This window comes from Sminthopsis crassicaudata, chromosome 4, assembly GCF_048593235.1.
Source record: "Sminthopsis crassicaudata isolate SCR6 chromosome 4, ASM4859323v1, whole genome shotgun sequence".
Taxonomy (NCBI): domain Eukaryota; kingdom Metazoa; phylum Chordata; class Mammalia; order Dasyuromorphia; family Dasyuridae; genus Sminthopsis; species Sminthopsis crassicaudata.
This window is the reverse complement of record NC_133620.1, coordinates 285848874-285870561: the sequence shown is the minus strand read 5'-3', so window position 1 is coordinate 285870561 and position 21688 is coordinate 285848874. Positions and strand designations below refer to the sequence as shown.

Here is a 21688-nt window from a genome sequence, read left to right as displayed (position 1 = left end):
TTTAATATGGGTGTAAGACTGGTCCTATGCATGAAATGAGCAAGTGGTTATTCAGTACATAATATGATAATTAATTAACGAATGGTTGAATGCATGAATAAATGATTAATTAAGTTATATTGTTGAATGAATCTGTTGAATAAATGAATGAATGAGTGATGAAAGAACAAATGAATCATTGCATAATTGACTTCCCTATCCAGGGCTTATCATCTGGACTTTCTCTACCAGATCCTCTACTGTCCACCTTCCCCTCTCTCCTTTTAATATATTCACTTCTTCTGTTAGAATGTAAACTCCAGTATTTAGCACAATGTCTGACACATAGTAAGTGCTTGATAAATGTATGCTGATTTGACTTGACTGACTGAATAATTGAATATCTGAAAGAATGAATGATGCAGTATGCATGCATTTGAGCAAGATTATAGAACATTTCTGCAAAAAAAAATTTCCTCCACTGATGCTTCCACTATGCCTGAAATTCCTGTCATTAGAATCTTTCCTTTGGGTTGAGGTATTATTGATAGGATTTGAATTCAAGTCTTATAACTTTAAGTTCAGTGCTCTTTCCCACTAAATCAGGCCAGTGAAAGGAATTTGTGGAGCACTGAAGATTAGGTAATGTGAGAGAGTGGAAAAGAGGCTGGATTTGAAGTCAGAAGACCTGGGTTCAAATTCTACCACCTCTAGTAGTAGGAAGTTGTATGTCTTTGAGAAGGGATTTCTATTTTGAGGCCTCTGTTTCCTTATCTGTAAGATAAGGGAAAAGATGAATTAGATAATTTCTGAGGTCTTGTTCCAGAGTTCTAGGATTCTATTGTTTCATAATTTTTTTCAAGGGTGTGATTTAAACTTTGCCCAACATGGGCACTATCCCCAATTTTTGTTCTTTTCTTCCAGAAGGCAAAGTTCAGTTTCCTGGGCAACCCTGAAGAGCTAGAGCTAATCTTTGAGTGGCTGGATCGGGAGAGGAAAGGAAGCCTCACAATCAAAGAATTTACTTCTGGGCTCAGTATGTCTCCCAAGGTGGATTTGGGTCAAAGGGATGAGAAGGCAAATGAGTAAGGTGGAAAGGTGCCTGGTGGTGTTGCACTCCCACAAAGTCACTAACACATGCCTCTTCTCAATTTGCAGAGGCTTTCAGGACCCTCACTCAAATAATACAGATCCCTTAATTTATTTTATTCTGTTGTGGAGATGATCCTATTTTCTTAAAAGTTTTGGTGAGGATCTTCATATTGAAACCTCAATATCTTCAGGTCCTACCAGGGTGGAAGTGTGTATTCTTGGTGATTGACTCAAATTCAGAGAGGCTCATCACAAGGTGAACCTGGGAATGATGAACTGTTTGGTCATAGAAATTCTGGAATAATATCTATTAAGTGATGGAGGAGGTAGTGATCTGCTTCAATCGGAGCCTCATCTCTGAAATCTAAATTCTTTAAATACTAAAGATCATAAATTAAAAGATTTAGGATAAGAGTGGTCTTACATATTATGTAGTTGAATTCCCCTCATTTTATAATTTACAGTTATAATAACTGAAGTTCGGAGAAGAAAAAGATTTGCTAAGCTCATGTAGGAAGTTTCTAATATTCCAATATTGCCAGGATCAGATAGATAGAGTATAGGAAAGGATAGATAGATAGATAGAGAAATAGATAGATAGATAGATAGATAGATAGATAGATAGATCGATAGAAAAGTAGATAGACATAGACTATTCCATGAGAGATGGAATATAGATATAGATATATAGGTAGGAAGGTAGGTATATAGACTGTTCCATAAGAGATGGATGGATAGATGGATAGATAGATAGACAGACAGACAGGAAGGTAAATAGATATAGACTGTTCTGTAAGTACATTTTTGTAAGAGATGGATCGATAGATAGATGGATGGACAGATGGATGAAGCATTTATCAAGCACATACTATAAGGCTAATACTATATTAAACATTAGGAATGCAAATACAAACAAAAAAGACAATTCCTGCCCTCAAGTAGCTTATATTCTAGGGGGAGAACGGCATATAGAAGGAGCTGAAAGAGGTAAAGGAGGATGAAGACCTGGATCTCTGGTTTTAGTCCATTCTTCAAATTATAGTAAGGACTTAGCAAATTATTACTGAATGATTATCGATCTAATTTTATTCATAAATACTTGTTCTTGTTGAATATCATTCATTTAACAGTAACCTTTCACTGTACTCGGCACCGAGAAAAATGCAGAGTTTAATTAAGACGTGTTTGCTGCCCTCATGGGACTTCCAGTCTAGTTCATAGTCTCTGGAGGTAGAAAAGACCTCACAGGTCATCTCCAACTCCCTCATTTCATAGATAAAGACACTGAGACTCAGGCAGTTTGAGTGGGGTCACACAGGTAGTTTTAGATGGGATTTGAACCCAGAACCTCTGACTCTGGAAACAGGGTTTCCATTGTACCAAGCTGCCTTTCCTCATAGTTCAATGATTCTATGATCATTCCAAAGGTGAGGTGATACAAGTCTGGGGTAGGGGGACCTCTAAGGGCCTTTCCTGGGCCGGGGTGGGATGAAAGGATGAAGAATCAGGGAGGCTGATTCAAGAGTGAAGAGCTTTTTTGAGGGTTGTCCTCTCCTTGCCCCTAGAGAATGTCTTCAGCTCCCAAAACAAGATCCCAGGGTCAAGAAAGAGGAAGCCCAGGACGTGGGTCTTCTCCAAGGAAGAGCCTACCAGCTTCCAGCCCTTGGAAGAAGTGGACCCAGAAGAAAGGAGATGGTTCCTGTCTTTCATGGAACAGCTGGGGACTGACCACTTACTTCTTGAGTAAGGCAACAGTGAGAGCATCTACCTCTGTCTTCCACTGAGAAATCTGAGCCTTGGGGAACAGAAGGAGCAAAATTGTCAAGTAGAAGGGACCCTTTAGAGCTTTGCCTCACCTTATTTTGGTATTTACATAGTTCCCAGACCTCCTACTACACAGGCTGCCTACCTCTAAACCTACCCTGACTGAAACATTAGGAACTTAATAGGTTGTTGTTTGATAGTGTCCATCAGCCCGTGGACCATACCATCCATGAGGTTTTCTTGGCAAAGATGCTGGAGTGGTTTGCCATTTCTTTCTTCAGTGGAGGAAGGCAAACAGGGTAGAGTGACTTGTCCAGGCTCACACAGATAGTAACAACAGGTAGTCAACAGATAGTTGACTTTGGGCCCAGTACCCTATCCATTTCACTACCTAGCTGACAAAGAATCTAGTCATAACTGCAAGGAATCATGACTGGTCATCTATGCAACGTGATTAGATGAAGTACTTGCCTCTGAATATCTTGCCTGACATGCTATGTTGCCTGACCGTTTTGTCTGGTTTGTAGTGATCATCATTAAGTCAGCAAGGCTTCAGAGAGCAAAGCGTGTCATCTATCTCCAATAGGCCCCCTTGGAAATATACCAATGGTCTCTGGGAAAAGAACTCTCTAATCTTGTCTCATTTTCATAAATTAGTCGCCAGAGTAGCTGATTAAAATTTCAGGCCCCGAAGGAACAAGGGACAAGATCTCTTCTAATTCTCGGCTCTCACCCAGCAAACACTACTTATTTTAACCCCTAAAATAGAGCTTCTCTCTTCCCCTTAGCCAGGCAGAAATCTGGCAGCTGTGGAAGAAGCTGCGGCAGGAGGAACCCCACTTGGTAGGGAATCTGGAAGGCTTCCTGGCCAAGGTGACAAGTCGTCTTCAGGAGACTCAGGCTGAGAAGGAGACTCTGCAAATGACCCTGAAAAAGTGAGTCTGGTCAAATCAGAAGGGAAAAAAAAGAATAATCAGAACATATCATGCTAAAGTTCTCTGCTAACAAAACTAAGACCAAAAAATAGAAGTCTTCATTAATATGTGACATCTATAAATTATAAAATATTAAAGGAACAGTTAGAAATCTTAAGTAACTGACTCTTAGAAAAGGAATTAGATTTACATGAAAAGGAACTACCAATGAAAAAAATCTCCTGATTCTGATGGATTTGTGGGAGATTTTGTCAGGCTTTAAAGAAGACTTAGTGCTCACAATTCATAAATTATTCTCAAAAATAGAGAAAGAAAAAAAAGTGAATCTAGCTAATGACCTGCCTGGTCACTCCTTTAGAAGGCCCAACCATCTACTTATCATAGACCTGAGAAGCTTCAAAGTTATTGAAAGGAACAAGATACCCCTGAGTTAGGAGACAAAGAATCAAGGTCAGGCTATGTGGAAACTGAAGAAGGGGGAAGGAGGAACCAAGGATTGTATGGGGAAACTTAGAAGGCCAAATTTAGCCTCCTGAAGAAATGAACAAAAGTTGGGTGTAATCTTGCCCAGAGCAATATTTTGATTTTGAAATATGAAGGCTCAGAGTGTGTGTAAAGAGAGGTGAAGATGGAGTCAGGGTCACATGGGAATCAGGGTAGATTAGTACAATGAGGTTACTCATTAGGGTAAAGGTGTTGAGTGAATTGGGGTTTGGAGGAATGCCTGAACAATGGAAGGGTCAAGAATGACTTAAGGGTCAGAGTTATTAATACAGGTAGATAAAGCTCAGGGGAGGGATGGCTGGAATGTTCCATTGATACCCTGGAAATGTCCCCTTGTGCTATGTTTATGGTAGGACATAGATAAAAGCCAAATCCGTGAAATCCTAGATCTGTTTGAACATGTGCCATAGGGAGTCAGTGTGATCTCTCTAAAGTGGATGGGCTGTGCGATCCCTCTCTCCCCAGATATGATGATGACCACCACCGTGAAGTCCGGCAGCTCTATGAGGAGATGGAGCATCAGATTCACAGTGAGAAGCAGCGACTGCAGGCAGCAGTGAGTCTGAATCTTAGGACTCTTTAGCATTTGCTTTATCCCACACATAGTGCCTCCTCTGCAAAAGGGGTCTGCAGCCCTGTGCTTATGTATGGGATGATGGGAAAAGCACTGAATTATCAAATGAGGTCTTATTTGTCAAGCACTTAGCATAATTCTTTGTGACTGCATTTGGGGTTTTCTTGGCAAAGATATTGGAGTGGTTTGCCATTTCTTTTTTTTTTTTTTTTTCCTGAGGCTGGGGTTAAGTGACTTGCCCAGGGTCACACAGCTAGGAAGTGTTAAGTGTCTGAGGCCAGATTTGAACTCTGGTCCTCCTGAATTCAAGGCTGGTGCTCTATCCACTGCACCACCTAGCTGCACCCCCCCCCCCGCCATTTCTTTCTTCAGCTCATTTTACAGATGAGGAAACTGAGGCAAACAGAATAAGAAGTGACTTGCCCAGGATCACACTGTGTCTAAGGCCAGATTTGAATTCAAGAAGATGAGTCTTCCTCATTCTGAACCCAGAGCTTTATCCACTGAGCTACCTAGCTGCCCTATCTGGCACATAGTATATGTTTAATTTTTAAAAAATGCTTATTTTTTCCTTCCTCCTTCCGATAGAGTCACCAGACATGGATTCAGATCCTGCCCTTTCACGTACTCCTTCACCCTCTTTGGGCCACATTTTCCTCATCTATAAAATAAAGGATTAGATTAGATGCTATTGTTAATAATAATTGCACTTAAGTAACGCTTGAAAATTGACAAAGTACTTTAGAGATTGAAAATGATTTGACTCCTATGACTACTTTGGGAGGTAGATACCATTATTATCTCCATTTCAGCTGAGGAATCTGAGGGAGACACACATTAAGTGACTTGCCTAGCATCATACAGAGATTACATAGCTGAGACTATAATTGAATTCAGGTCTTCCTGATTCCAGACATAGCCACCCTTCCATTGTTGTTGTTACTGTTGGGAATTGGATTTAAGTGATATAGAACTACTATAGCTACATTCAGTGATATGGATCTGTGATTTTCTGGTGGAAAGTGGGGTAAACTGGTATTGGAGGCAGGATAAATCTGGAGAATTATAGTGTATCAGGGCTACAAAGGACCCTAAAGGTCTAATCTGCATAGAACAGAATCCTCTTCACAACATGCCCCCCAAAGCTAGCCTTTGTTCAAAGACCTCACTAGCCTTTGCTTACAAGGAGGACAGAAGGGCTCCCTCTTTTTCCTCCTGGGAAGCCCCCAGACTAAGTCACAGCACTGGGTGGCAGGGGAGGATTGCCACTAAAGAAGGGACATCAGAGCTTCCTTCCCCAGAGGATTCCCTTTCATTTGAAATCCTGCTTGCTGGGTTAATGAACATCTCCCATATTTGGAACCTGAAATTATGTTAAACTTGTAAGTAAGACTTAGTTAATGGCTGCTTGCTCCTACACCCAGTTCTGCTACAGTAAATGACAGAAGAGCAAAAAGCATTTCACAATGCATCTAGAGCCACACCCTGATTCTCTTCTATCCAGCCTGCCTGGGGATATTTCCTAGGGGACTATAAATCCACTGGGTAGAGGTTACCAAAAACCAGGAACTGCCCCAATCCAATCAGAGTGACCTTCATCTCTGGCAAGAGCTGCCCTTTTGTCTCCAATAAAGACTCACTTTTTTATAGCACTTTAAGGTTTACAAAGTCCTTTGCTAAAAACAATTCCACAAGGTAGATAGTACATCTATCACCCCCATTTTATAACTGAGGAACTGGCTTGCTCACAGCCACCCCAGGATTAGATGTGGGAGCCTGGAGAATCCCAGAGACCTCCATAATGACCTCTACCTCCATTCATCATGTCTATGCGTTCCCTGCATCCTTTCAGGAGAATGTGGGCTGGTGGAGGTTGCCATGGCAACTTGGTGGCCTAGCCTGCCTGCTTTTTAGGCATCAGTGAACCCACCTGGGAGTGGAGAGTTTATTTCCCTTCTCTATATAGTGGTTTGCTTCATCAAAGTCCTGGCTGGTGGCCAGGCGTTGGGGGAGTGAAATATTGCCTCCGAGGGCAGGAGGACAGCAGGGACTTTTATCAGTCAGGAGAGTTAGTGTGGTATGGTGGGTATAGATATGGCTCAGAAACCAGAAAATCTAGGTTCTCTTGTAAGCTCTTCCAATGATAGGCTGCCCCAGCTTTTGTAAAAATAAAATGCTAAATGGTTTCCAAGGTCACTTTCAGACCCACAGGAGTCTCACATCTTACTGTACCTTCCAGAAATGGAAACTGAGCTTGGGTCTCTCCTAGTGGTTTATAAGGAGGCTTCTTGTGACAGCTTCACAGATGGCCTGAGCAGAGAGCGCGGACAGCCTCCTAGGGACTGGGGATAGATGGGATAGAGGATCTCTCTTTTTTTTCTCCTTTCAGAGCGACACTCAGGGCCTGGCCTATAGTTCCATGATGCACCAAGCTCTAGAGGCCAAGGAACAGGAGATGCAACACTTAGCAGAGGGCCAGAGAGAGGTGAGAAGGTTCTGAAAGGGTTTCCTAGGGGAGGGAAAGGGGCAGTTCAAAGCTGCGGCTTCAGGCCATTGTTCTAAAATTTCCTTTCATCCTTATAAATGCTCCCCTATTTCTTACACCATCTCTAGTTCCAAATGGCCAAATGGCCAACAAGCTCTCTTCAAATTCATTTTCTGGGTTCCAGGACTTCAAAGGTGTTGCAGCTGCCGACCTTTCTCCTCTCCTGGAGGTGCCTCTAGCTCTGTGCGGAAAGCTGGGCCCAGCCTAGAAAAATGGGTTGTTGGGCTATAGTTACAATTACTATTCACAACTGTCTAACCATTATTATTTATTTTTTAAAAATTTTTAAAATTTTATTTATAATTTTTTGACAGTATATATGCATGAGTAATTTTTTAATAACATTATCCCTTGTATTCATTTTTCCAAATTTTCCCCTCCCTCCCTCTACTCCCTCCCCCCGATGACAGGCAATCCCATACATTTTACATGTGTTACAATATAACCTAGATACAATATATGTGTGTAAATACCATTTTCTTGTTGCACATTAAGTATTAGATTCCGAAGGTATAAGTAACCTGGGTAGATAGACAGTAGTGCTAACAGTTTACATTCACTTCCCAGTATTCCTTCTCTGGATATAGTTGTTTCTGTCCATCATTGATCAACTGGAAGTGAGTTGGATCTTCTTTATGTTGAAGATATCCACTTCCATCAGAATACATCCTCATACAACATTGAAGTGTACAACGATCTTCTTAACCATTATTTTTCTTTTCTTTTTTTTAGTTTATGGAATAAAACAAGCATTTCTATATTATAGCATAATAAAAATGTTGATTGCCCATGAAAATTGAGAAGTGAGAAAATTGGGGGGTGGAAGAGACTTTTAGAAGGATGTATAGATTAAGATTTAGGAGGGCGAGGGAGTAGATAAGGGAGGGATTCTTGGAGGGCCGGATAAAATGAAGAATAGGAGGGTAAGGGGAGAAGATAAGGTAATTGCGATAAGGTAATAAGAGAGGCTGAGAAGGAAAAGAGTGAATAAAAATAAGATGGAGGGAAATTCACAAATAGTAATTAAAACTTTGAATGTTAGTGGGATGTATTTGATAAGTGTAAAAACTTAAGGTTTGGGGATAAGAATTCCCCATTCTTTCACTCCTGGAGTCTCTGTACTCCATTTGTTTCAGATCTACCATGTTTTCCCAGGTCCTAGACTAAGGCAGCCATTTCCACATCTGACCATCACAGTTCTTAGTTCTTTCTACTTACCCTGCAAAGAGGTAGAAAATCTCAAGCCCTTTAGTTTAGCAAAGATTAGATTTGACTTTTCGAAAAGAAAAAGATAAAGGAAAAGGAAAGAAAACACAAATCAAGATGGTGGAAGGCTGACCTTGTCTAGGAGAATAAGCCTTGGACTGGACTGGGCTGGCTTCTTTCTTCCTGACTTCACCACCTCTTTCTCCTCGACAGCTGGAGGCCCAGATCGATCTGCTGAAAAGCAAGCGCCATGAGGTCAGCAGAGAGAACCAAAGACTCCAGGAAACCCAGAGGGACCTTACTGGACAACTGGAGCAGGTCCAAGGACAGCTGCAAGTGACCAGGGGGCACCTGAATCTAGCAAGAGGCCAAGTGGCCTGGCAGGTGGAAGAAGAGACGAGGCAAGGAGTTGCCTGGGCCTGGGATGAAGGATGGAGAGGGAGGAGGATAGTGAAGGAGGGGAATATGATAGAGGCCCCAAAGCTTCAGGGTTATCCCACCCATATGCTCCATGTGAGGGATCCAATCAACCAGTGATAATAGCAACACTAGTTACCATAATAGTGTGTATCCACAGGATATTTTTCTATTACTCTTGTGATTACCTTTTGAGGTACGTGGGACAAGTATTATCCCCATTTTACAATTGAGGAATTTGAGAACTAAAGTGATGTGTCTAGGTTAAATAAAGGTATTTTAACATAATAATATATATTATTAATAACTGAATATTATTAGAACTTAAGTGCTTCAATGAACCTCAAAAGTTTTCTTGTCCAACTTATATTCAGGGAGAGATAGTCAGTTCACACCAGCTCTCAGTACACTAACTGTTAAATTTTTGGTATACTTATACCCCAGCAAATGCTACAAATTAGAGCTTGATTTATTGATTATCTAGAAAGCGATGGAAAAAATGTTAACAATTCAAAGAAAAGGAATGTATCTATTTTTTTAGAAAGCTGGTTGTTAAACATTTACTAGAACTTCAATGGATTGTTTTCATAATGGGTCAGGAATCCCCAAAGATCTCAATAAGTTAGAATGATGGGTTGAATCCAAGAAATGAAATTCAATAGGAATCAATGTAAAATTATACTTGGGTTCAAAAACTCAATTTCATTAAGTACAGAATGAGAAATGCGTGACTCAACAACATTTTATGTATAAATGATCATGCTAAACAGAAATCAGTCAAAGAGACTAGGGATGTTTATTTCTTTAAAAAGGGGGGGCAGAAGTGGGCAGGAAAGCTGTTTTCAAGAATTTATAGAGCTATCTCCCAAGAAGAGGGTTTAAAATTGTAGTTGAACTAATTACAGGGAGGGAGATTTCAGCTCCTTATTAGAAAAAACTCCTTAATAATTAGACTGTCCAATAGGAGAATGGGGTGCCTCAGGAGATAGGGAGTTCACTCAAGATCTAACAGAGGTGAATAATTACTTATTAGGAATTACTTGTAGGAATTAGCTAGGTGGCACAGTGGTACAGATTCATCTTCCTGAGTTCAAAATGCTTTATATCTGTCCATTGTTATCTTATTTGAACCCTCCTATAAGTGGAGTACTACAGGTCCCCCTGTATGATAGTGTTTATCACCACTGTGGTGAGAATCAGTGCTTAACACAGTGCCTGGCTAATAATAGGTGCTTAATAAATGCTTCTCATATCCTGTTCTTTTTCATTTAGTCCAGCCCCTGAGGAAGAGCTAAATGGTGTAACAGGTTAAGTTCAGAATGGGCCCCAGACATACTTATTTATTCATAATAGGAGTAAGAATTCTCAGAATCTCAGAAGTTAAAGGGACCTTGGAGGCCGGGGTGTGTGCTGGAATTAGCTTGAACAAGCTGGCTAAAGCCCATTGTTTAATTTTCAGTGTGAACATTTACACTTGGGAAATTGGCAAACATTACAATTCAGGGCTTGATTTATTGCTTTGTTAATTGTCTGGGCTTAAGAATGTGGAGAAAAATCTTAATAATGCAATGTGTACTTTTTTTCCTCTGAGAGCTGGTTGTTAAACATTTACTAGCACATCCCAGCTCAGAAGCTAACCTAACTCAGACCAAGAATCCTTGCTTCAATATCCCCAGCAAATGGTCATACAGTTTTTAGGAATCAAAATCTGACTTTCTACAACTTCCTCTTATATTCTTAGTTTTGCCTTTTGGACAAATCTGAGCCCTTTTCCAAAATCTTCTGAAATTCTTCAAATACTTGAAGAAAGTCCTCAGGCATTCCAAAGTCTTCCATTCTCCAAGCTGAACAACTCTTGTTTCTTCAACTGATTCTTAAAAGACACAGTCTTCTCTCCTTTCATCATCTTTGTCATTTCCTCTAGATGCTTTCTGGTTTATCATTATCCTTCCTAAAATGAGGGTTGTATTAGTTGGCCAGCGTGGTTCTTTCCAACTAGAGATTATTTCAGCTGAGCAAGGCATTTCAGCTGTGGTCTAACCAGGGAAGGATACAATGGGATGATCATCTCCCTGGACAGTAGTAATTTTAATTAATGTTACATGAAAAATATCAGCTTTTTTGGTTGCCACATCAGGCTATGTTTGCATACTGAGCTTACTGTTTACTAACACCCCCCAGGTTTTTTTCCTCCTTCCTGTACTTGTGTACATTGGAACTCTTATAAGAGTTCAGAGAGAGGAAAGATTTCCTATCAAAGTAGCTGGTCGTGCAGTAAAAAGAACCCTGGGCATCATGTCAGGAAGATCTCAGTCCAAACCCAGTCTCTCAGTATGACGCTGGGCAAATCACTTCCTCATCTATAAAATGGGTATGATAACAGCACATACCTCAAATGAGATATTTGTGTAAAAAATTAACATAATGCCTGGTACAGAGTAGGTGTTGTACAAATGTTTATTCCCCCTTTCCCCTCCCCATAGTCTGGGCTGGCTAGTGAATTCTTCAGAGAGGACCTGAACTTTGAGCTAGGATTTGAAGGATAGATAGATTTTTGATTCATGGAAAGAAAGAGGGTATATCCTGAAGAGGGAACTAAATGAGTGAAGGTACTGAGGCTGGAAGGGATGTGGTACGTGGGAAATACAATATGGAAGCCCACCTGAATGCCACACAGTCAGTGTTTTTCTCCTGTTCTTCCTCATGATGTTTCTCCTGCAGCCTCTCTAGTGATCCTCCAGTGGACCCAAAGAATACCTCGGACTCCCAGCATTTTGCTTCATTTCCTGAAGAAGATCCCCTGCCATCACTGTTTGAGGAAGGTGACTGGAGTCAGCTCCTGAGCAATTTCACCAGCCCCCTGCCAGGGAATACCACCCAGATTTCCTGGAGCCCACCCCCAACCCCAACTTCCCTGAAGGGATACCATACACCCCGAATTGTCAGGCAGATCTCTATTACCAAACGCAATTCCTGGCAGCTCAATCAGGAGTCTCCTTCAGATCCAGAAGTGCTTCCAAGGAGCCCCTTAGGGTCATCTGAAGCCCCTGCTGTTGTGCCAGAACTCAATGTTGCTGGTGAGCTAGAGCCTGGAAAGACTTTTCAGTGGGACTTTGAGAGAGTATCTTCTGGGGAGCCAGCAACCACCACCTGGGGACAGGGAGCTCCTGAGTTAGGAGATTTCCTTGCCAGCTCAGATTCCCTGCCTAGTCAGGGCCTGGCTGGGACTGGTAAGGGGTTTGGGGAAACAGATGGAGATGAGGTGGGTCAGGGAGATGGGCCCATTTCAGATTTACTCTCCAAGGGCCCTAGCTCTGAGGAGCCCCTACAGACACTGGGACCCTCTACAGACATGCAGGCTGACACCTGGAAAGTGGGTGCTAAGGAAATACCTCATCCAGGTCTGCCTCCGGTTGTCTCGGAGCAAGAAGTGGGGTCCTGGGGAAAGGAAGGATTCACACTTGGACCAGATGTGCCTGTTGAGACTCCTGAGCTAGTGTTGATACAAGAAAGTATTCCCATGAGGGAGAAAGAACAAGAAAAAATGAATACAGAGGGGTGGGAAATTGAGACCAATCAACAGAATGATGCTTGTGATCAGGAAACTGAGCTCAGAGAGTCAGCTGGGCCAGTTGTGAGTGAGGTTCCTGGTGAAGAGTCCAAAAGTACAGAATCACCTGGGCCAGATGTGGAGGAGGTTCCCAGTGAGGAATCCAGGAGTGCAGAATTACCTGGACCAGATGGGGATGAAATTCTTGGTGAGGGATACAGGATCACAGAATCACCTGGGCCAGATGTGGATGAGGTTCCTGGTGAGGACTCCAGGAGTGCAGAATCACCTGGGGCAGATGAGGGTGAAGTTCCTGGTAAGGACTCCAGGTTCACAAAGTCACCTGGGCCAGATGTGGAAAATGCTCTCAGTCAGAAAGCTGGACTTACAGACTCACCTGGACCAGAAATAGGTAATCCTGATGCACAGGAAACCAGTCATGTAGAATCACCCAGAACAGTTGTGAATAGTGTTCTGAGTCAGGAAGGACAGATTTTAAGATCACTTGAGTCCGATGTGGAAAAAGTTCCTGGTCAGAAGAGCCAGCTCATTCATTTAGTCAGAGTAATAGAGCTGCCAGGAACAGTTATAGGAAATGTTACTGAAAAGAAATCTGAACTCATAATGTCTCCTAGAGAAGACACAGATAATGCTTTTGGTCAGAAAGCGGGGGTCCTGGAGTTAGCCAGGGTGGATGTAGGAAATGTTCTTTGTGAGGAAGCTGGGACCCTACAATCAGCTGAGCTAGAGAGAGATAATCACCCAGGCCAGGAAATTGGGCTTCTCTCATCACCTAGTCCAGATGTGGATGTTTATCCTAGTTATGAAGCCAGACTTTTAAAGTCATACCATCCAGGTGTAGGTGATACCACAGAATTACATAGGTTGACTATAAGAAATGCTTCTGATCATGAAGCTAGATTCAGGATATCACCTGAGATAGACGCTTCTAGTCAAGAAGCTGGGCTCACAAGGTCACCTGGGCCAGATGAAGATGATGTCTCTGGCCAAGGAACTAGATTTATGGAGTCATGGAAGACAGACATCAAAGATGCTTCTGGTAAGGAAGCTCAGGTTTTGTACTCACCTGAACCAGAAGTGGGAGAGACTTTTAGACAGGAAAATGTATTCATGAGCTCCCTTGGACCAGATAGGGCTGATGTTACTGGTCAGAAAGCTGGGACAGGTATAGGTGATGCTGCTATCCAGGATGCTAGAATCACAGAGTTGTATAAAGATGATGTAAGAAATGCTTCCGATCAGGGATCTGGACTCATGGAGTCACCTGAGCTACATGTAGATGATACTGCTGGTCAGGAAAATGGATTTATTCAATCAAATAAAACAGATATGGAAAATATTTCTGGTCAGGAAGTTGAGATTCTGTATTCATCGGGCTTAGATTCAAGTGATGCTCCTGGCCAGGGAGCTGGTTATATAGAGTCACCTGCGTCAGATGTGATTGATGTAGCTGTTCAGGAAGCTGGACTCATGAATTCATCAGGGATAGATTCAGCAGATTCTCCTAGCCAAGAAGACAAGTTGATATTACCTGAGAAAGATGTAAACTTGAGTGCTACTCAAGAATCTGATGTAGAATCTGGGCTAGATGTAGGGAACTCTCCTAGCCAGGAAATCAGGCACGATATAGGTGGTACCTTTCTGTACTCACCTGGCCCAGTTATAGAGGATGCTCTCAGTCAGGAAACTAGACTTACTGAGCCAACCAGGATGGATGTAGATGATGCTACAGTTCAGAGGCCTAGGGTCATAGAGCTGTTTAAAGTTGATGTAGGAAATGTTTCAGATCAAGAAAACAGGCTCATAAAATCATCGAGAATAGATGCTCCTATGGGAAAAACTGAGCTAGTGGAATTATCTGGGCCAGAGATGGGAGATGCTCTTGGTCAGGAAGTTAAATTTGGGGGATTGTGTGAGATGGATGTGGGAGATGTTGAGATGGCTGAAATTATGTATTCACCAGTCCCAGACATGCATGATTCACCTGGTCAGAAATCTGGGGTTGTGAGTGAAAGTCCTATTCAAGCTAGAATCTTAGAGTCAGATGTGAGGGATGGTCCTGGTCAGGAAGTCATAACTAGAGAGTCACATGAGGCAGATGTGGGAAATGTTTCTGCTCAGGCTACTGAAATCTTGCACTCACCTAAGTCAGGTGTGAGAGATTCTGGCCCCTATGTGGGAGGTTCTATAGGTCAAAAAGCTGGGGTCACAGAACTGGTTAGGCCAGATGTGGGAAATGCTCCTGATCAGGAAACCAGATTCATGCCATCATCTGAGACACATGTGAGTGATGCTTGTGAAGAAGAAGCTGAGATTTTGCATTCACCTGGTCTAGATGAAGAAGATTCTCCTGGTCAGGGAGGTGAGCCCAAGGAGTCATCAATGCTAGATCTGGAAGGGACTCCTGGTCAGGAAGGCAACTTCTTGAAGTTATCTGAGGCAGGTGTGGATATTGGATCTAGTCAGCAAACTAGGGAGACAAGGTCACCTGGACCAACTGTGAATGAAGATCCTGGTCATGGTCAGGAAACTGGGATTAGGGAATCTTATGAGACAGATTTGAGAGATGCCTTGGGTAATGAAGTTGAGTTTGGTCCAGATGTGGGTGATACAGCCACTAATGAAGGAATTTTGATGCTAAAGACACAGCAGTCAAATGTGAGTGATGCTTTTAATTCTGGTCAGGTAGTTGACTTTATAGAGTCATGTGGACCAGAAGTTGGTGATATCTCTCATCAGGAAGCAGAGGTCATGAACTCACCTGGCTCAGACAGGAATGATGCTTTTCATCAAGAAACTATGTTTATGGAACTGGGTGAGACAGATGTGGGAAATGCTGAGATTGCATATTCACTGGTCCCAGATATGAGTGAGTCTCTTGGTCAGGAAGTCATGACTAGAGAATCCCATGAGGCAGATGTGGGAAATGCTTCTGCTCAGGATACTGAAATCATGCACTCACCTCGGCCAGGTGTGAGAGATTCTGCTGGTCCAAAAGCTGAGATCATGCATTCACCTGGCCCCTATGTGGGAGATTCTATAGGTCAGGAAGCTGGGGTCCCAGAACTGGATGTGGGAAATGCTCCTGGTCAGGAAGCCAGATTCATGCCATCATCTGAGACACATGTGAGTGATGCTTGTAAAGAAGAAGCTGAGATTTTGCATTCACCTGGTCTAGATGAAGAAGATTCTCCTGGTCAGGGAGGTGAGCCCAAGGAGTCATCAATGCTAGATCTGGAAGGGACTCCTGGTCAGGAAGCTGGAATTAGGGAATCTTATGAGACAGATTTGAGAGATGCCTTGGGAAATGAAGTTGAGTTTGGTCCAGATGTGGGTGATACAGCCACTAATGAAGGAATTTTGATGCTAAAGACACAGCAGTCAAATGTGAGTGATGCTTTTAATTCTGGTCAGGTAGTTGAGTTTATAGAGTTATGTGGACCAGAAGTTGGTGATATCTCTCGTCAGGAAGCAGAGATCATGAACTCACCTGGCTCAGACAGGAATGATGCTTTTTGTCAAGAAGCTAAATTTAAGAGATTGGGTGAGACAATTGTGGGAGATGCTGAGATGGCTGAGATTTTGTATTCAGCAGTCCCAGATGTGAATGATTCTCCTGATCAGGAATCTGGTGTTGTGGAGTTACGTGGTCTATGTATGAGTGAGATCTCTATTCAGCAAGCCAGAGTCTTGGAGTCAGATGTGAGGGATTATGCCGGTCAGGGAATTATGACTAGAGAGTCACATGAGGCAGATGTGGGAAATGTTTCTGCTCAGGATACTGAAATCATGCACTCACCTAGGCCAGGTGTGAGAGATTCTGCTGGTCCAGAAGCTGAGACTGTACAATCACCTGGCCCCTATGTGGGAGGTTCTATAGGTCAGGAAGCTGGGGTCCCAGAACTGGATGTGGGAAATGCTCCCGATCAGGAAGCCAGATTCATGCCATCATCTGAGACACATGTGAGTGATGCTTGTGAGGAAGAAGCTGAGATTTTGCATTCACCTGGTCTAGATGAAGAAGATTCTTCTGGTTGGGAAGGCGAGCCCAAGGAGTCATCAATGCTAGATCTGGAAGGGACTCCTGGTCAGGAAGGCAGCTTCTTGGAGTTATCTGAGGCAGGTGTGGATATCGGATCTAGTCAGCAAACTAGGGAGACAAAGTCACCTGGACCAACTGTGAATGAAGATCCTGGTCATGGTCAGGAAACTGGGATTAGGGAATCTTATGAGACAGATTTGAGAGATGCCTTGGGTAATGAAGTTGAGTTTGGTCCAGATGTGGGTGATACAGCCACTAATGAAGGAATTTTGATGCTAAAGACACAGCAGTCAAATGTGAGTGATGCTTTTAATTCTGGTCAGGTAGTTGACTTTATAGAGTCATGTGGACCAGAAGTTGGTGATATCTCTCGTCAGGAAGCAGAGATCATGAACTCACCTGGCTCAGACAGGTATGATGCTTTTCATCAAGAAACTATGTTTATGGAACTGGGTGAGACAGATGTGGGAAATGCTGAGATTACATATTCACTGGTCCCAGATATGAGTGAGTCTCTTGGTCAGGAAGTCATGACTAGAGAATCCCATGAGGCAGATGTGGGAAATGCTTCTGCTCAGGCTACTGAAATCATGCACTCACCTAGGCCAGGTGTGAGAGATTCTGCTGGTCCAAAAGTTGAGCTCATGCATTCACCTGGCCCCTATGTGGGAGATTCTATAGGTCAGGAAGCTGGGGTCCCAGAACTGGATGTGGGAAATGCTCCTGGTCAGGAAGCCAGATTCATGCCATCATCTGAGACACATGTGAGTGATGCTTGTAAAGAAGAAGCTGAGATTTTGCATTCACCTGGTCTAGATGAAGAAGATTCTCCTGGTCAGGGAGGTGAGCCCAAGGAGTCATCAATGCTAGATCTGGAAGGGACTCCTGGTCAGGAAGGCAGCTTCTTGGAGTTGTCTGAGGCAGGTGTGGAGGATGTGTTTAATCATCAGGTTGAGCAGACAGGGTCACTTGGATCAGATGTAAGAGATATTCTTGGCCAGGAAGCTGAGTTTAAGAAATCTTGTGAGAGACATGAGGAAGATACATTAGAGTTCATAAAGCCAGTAGTTCTGGAAGAGACTACTAGTCAGGAAGGCTCGGAGTCACCTGAGGAAGGTGTGGAAAATGGCTCTAGGCAGCAAACTGGACAGATAGGGTCACCTGGGCCAGATGTAGAGGATGCTCCTGGTCAGGAAGCTGAGATTAGAGAATCCTATGAGACAAATGTGAGAGATGCCTTGGATAAGAAAGGTGAGTTTGGCCCAGATGTGGGTGATGTAGCTGCTGGTCAAGGAACTTTGATGCCAGGGACACCGGAGCCAGATGTAGGTGAGGCTTCTAGAATTGATCAGACAACTGGATTTATAGAGTTATATGGACCAGAAGTTGGTGATATCTCTCATCAGGAAGTAGAGATCATGAACTCACCTGGCTCAGACAGGTGTGATGCTTTTCATCAAGAAACTATGTTTATGGAACTGGGTGAGACAGATGTGGGAAATGCTGAGATAGCATATTCACCGGTCCCAGATATGAGTGAGTCTCTTGGTCAGGAAGTCAGAGTTTTGGAGTCCCCTGAAACAGATGTGAAGGATGGTCTTGGTCAGGAAGTCATGACTAGAGAATCCCATGAGGCAGATGTGGGAAATGCTTCTGCTCAGGCTACTGAAATCATGCACTCACCTAGGCCAGGTGTGAGAGATTCTGCTGGTCCAAAAGCTGAGATCATGCATTCACCTGGCCCCTATGTGGGAGATTCCATAGGTCAGGAAGCTGGGGTCCCAGAACTGGATGTGGGAAATGCTCCTGATCAGGAAGCCAGATTCATGCCATCACCTGAGACACATGTGAGTGATGTTGCTAGTCAGGGAGCTGAGATTCTGCATCTACCTGGTCCAGATGGACAAGATTCCCCTGGTCAGGAAGCTGGGCTCAGTGCTCCCCCAGTGCAAGTTCTGGAAGGGGCGCCCATTCAGGAAAGCAGATTCTTGGAGTTATCTGAGGCAGGTGTGCATGACCAGTCTTGTAAACAGGCTGGGCACCCAGGGTCACCTGCCCCAGGTGTGAGGGATACTCCTGTTAACGAAACTGAGATTTTGCACACCCCCAACCAAGTCGTGAGTGATTACCCTCATCAGGGAACTGACAGCCTCATAGAATCCTTTAGGCCAGTAATAGATATTCTTTCTGATGAAGAAGTCCAGCTCCCAGAGTCAGCTGGCCCAAGAGTAGGGGATGCTCCTGAGGAGAAACCTGGCAACGTAGAGTCCCCCAGGCCAGATGTACTGCCTGTCGTTCCAGAACGTGGAGGCCTGCAGGACCGGAACTCAGAAGCTGTGTGGAGAGGTGAGGACGGGGTGCTCCAGAGGCAAGCTCAAGAGGGGTTCTTGCTCCCAAAGGATTCTTCTGGGGATGCCCTTGGCCCTCAGGATTTAGGACAGGCTCTTTCCGTCCCGGTGGAGGTAGAAGCGCAGCCTGAATGCAGGGTCCTGGAAGGACAAATAATACCACTTCCAGAACCAAGGGAAGAAAACAGTTCGGAAGTCATGAAGAAAGCCAACCTTAAAAGCCAAGTCCAAGCAACCGGAGTCAGCCCGGGGGGAGAGGTTCCTGAACCCGATTACCTCTTCCATGTTCTTTTCCTGGGAGATTCCAACGTGGGCAAAACATCATTTCTGCACTTGTTACACCATGATTCGTTTGCCACAGGCCTGACAGCCACTGTAGGTAAGATCGCTAGCCCCTGGGTATGGGGGAAGGGATGGAAGTTTGGACTTAAATCTTAAATGGGGTCACAAAGAGTTGGAAGCAAGTAAAAAATCAATAAAATAGGAGGTCAATGGCAATCTCTTCCTTAGTTAGGAATGCCTCTTTTGCAGAATCAGGGGACCTGAGTTCAAATCCTATCTCTGATACTGGGCTGTGTGACTTTATGTGAGTCCGTTAATTCTTTATTTTTTTGCTTCATGTTCCCATCTCTGAAATACTCGCAGTACCTACCTTCTTCCAGGGCTTTTGAGGGAAAAGTGCTTTGTAATAAAACACCCCGGTTAGTGAGTTGTTAGTATTACAATGCCAGAAATTCAGGACTGCACACTGAAACGGTGAATTAACAGAACCCTAGAAACAGAGCCACATAAAAATGTAACTGGACAAATGCAGGGTAGATTCTAGCTGGGACCATCACTTCTAAATGGGATAATGCTTTGTGGTGTTTCACAGGGCTTAGGACTGGACCTTGCTGAAAGTCCACCACTACTCACTTGGGACTTTAGGTTAAGCATAAATTCAGCTGTTAAGCTTTAGGTCACCATTTAAAATGTGAAGGAACTGGGTTGGGAGGGGGGCACGTTAATCTCTAACACTTGGGTGAAGGAAGTATGTCAGATGTTCATGGGTTTCCAGTGCTTTACTTGTGGGATCTTGGACATATTATTTCCTTTTTAGTTTCTCATGCAGAAAAGAGATAGATTGTATAAAATGTATTCTAAGACCCCTTCTGGCCCCATATCTGGTGGTGGGCTTGTGGAGAGGTCTGGAAAGAAGAGCAAAGGTGGGAGATAGTTATCCCATGATAATCTTTGACTGCTTTGTAATTTTGCAGCCAGGAGCTTATCCTTGACATTCCTCTCGGGTATGGATGAGTAGAGGCTCTGAGCATTTTGGGGGGGGAGGGTGAAGGGTTTTGTGAGGAAGGGGTCTGTTTTCAAAGGCACTAATGCTGACATTAAGGATGAGGAAGGATCCTCCCTGAGGAGCTGGATTTCAGCTCCAGAGCTTCAGGCAATCTAAAATGTAACCTTCATTTCGGTTGAGAGAAAAAAGAAGCAGTGTGGTACAATGGGTAGAGAGGTCTGGTTCAAGTGGAATTGGGGGACATAGAATTTAGGGCTGGAAAGAGCATCTAGCCAAATGCCCTCTTTAACAGGTGAAGAACCAAGCCCAGAGAGTCAAAAGTCACAAGTCACCCAATAGTCTCGCTTCCACAAACTGTAGGGAGAAAGGGCTGGAGATAGTGTTAGAGACAAGTGAGCTACACGTCTGGTGACTTCTCTACCCTGTAAGCTCCTCAAACAGGGGGACTATCTCACTTCTGCCTTTGTATTCTCAGCAATACGGTGCCTGGCCCATAGTAAGTGCTTATTAACGCTTATTGATGAATTGTTATTACGTTCTAAGCAAAGTCACTGAGGGTGATGCTGGAATCTGGGAATAGTAATAATGATTACTCCAATTTATATAGGATTTTAAGGTTAACAAAGAGTTTTTAGAAATCATTTATTATCATTTGATTCTCACAAGGCTCCTGTGAGATAGGTGCTATTGTTATTCCCATTTTACAGAGAAGTCAACTGAGGTTGGAAAAAGTTTAGTCACTTGTACAGGGTCACATGAAGAAGCATCTGAGGGAGAGTTTAAACTGACTCAAAGCCAGTGAAGGGGGCCCTGTCTCTCATCTCTCCGATATTTCCTAGGGATGGATTATCGGATCAAAAACCTGATGGTGGATAATAGAAGGTTTGCACTGCAGCTCTGGGACACAGCCGGGCAGGAGAGGTAATGACGATTCTTCATTGTCAGATTCTGGTGGGAACTCTGGTGGGGGCTCGGTGATGGGGTGTGGGAAGAAAAGGAGGGAGGGAAGCACAGAAGAACAAGGAATGCTCCAAGTGCCCAGGCTGGGAGAACAGAGCATACACACCGAAAAAGACCCCCACGAGGGGATAGCCTTGGCCATTGGCTTCTGAGCCTCCTACATCATACATTTGCAGATTGAAGGGACTTCAGAGGCCGTCTATGGCAACCATTTGTTTTCTAAGTGAGGAAACTCACTCCCAAAGAGAGACTTGGGATTACTCAAGTAGCAGAAGTTGGATTTGAACGAATGTTCGTTAACCTCGCAATGGATAAAGCACCCAGACCTGGGGTACTCATCTTCCTGAGTTCAAATCTGGCATCAGACATTTCCTAGCGGTGTGACCCTGGGCAAGTCACTTCACTCTGCCTCAGTTTCATGAGCTGGAGAAAGAATGGCAAGTCATTCCAGTATTTTTGTTAA

At 43.5% G+C, this 21688-nt stretch overlaps 1 protein-coding gene across 8 annotated transcripts in view; it reads left to right on the top strand.

The window, feature by feature from the left end:
• RAB44 (RAB44, member RAS oncogene family) overlaps nucleotides 1-21688 on the top strand; it is a 63519-nt gene that overhangs the window by 27673 nt on the left and 14158 nt on the right. For 3 of the 8 annotated variants that reach the window (XM_074311101.1, XM_074311100.1, XM_074311099.1), the window contains 8 exons: nucleotides 904-1015; nucleotides 2637-2814; nucleotides 3624-3770; nucleotides 4740-4830; nucleotides 7238-7333; nucleotides 8813-9000; nucleotides 11738-19356; nucleotides 21105-21186. In XM_074311101.1, coding sequence (XP_074167202.1) covers nucleotides 904-1015; nucleotides 2637-2814; nucleotides 3624-3770; nucleotides 4740-4830; nucleotides 7238-7333; nucleotides 8813-9000; nucleotides 11738-19356; nucleotides 21105-21186 — 8513 coding nt within the window. The remainder of the gene's footprint in view (nucleotides 1-903; nucleotides 1016-2636; nucleotides 2815-3623; nucleotides 3771-4739; nucleotides 4831-7237; nucleotides 7334-8812; nucleotides 9001-11737; nucleotides 19357-21104; nucleotides 21187-21688) is intronic. The other 5 variants (XM_074311106.1, XM_074311102.1, XM_074311103.1 and 2 more) reach the window with 5 other exon arrangements.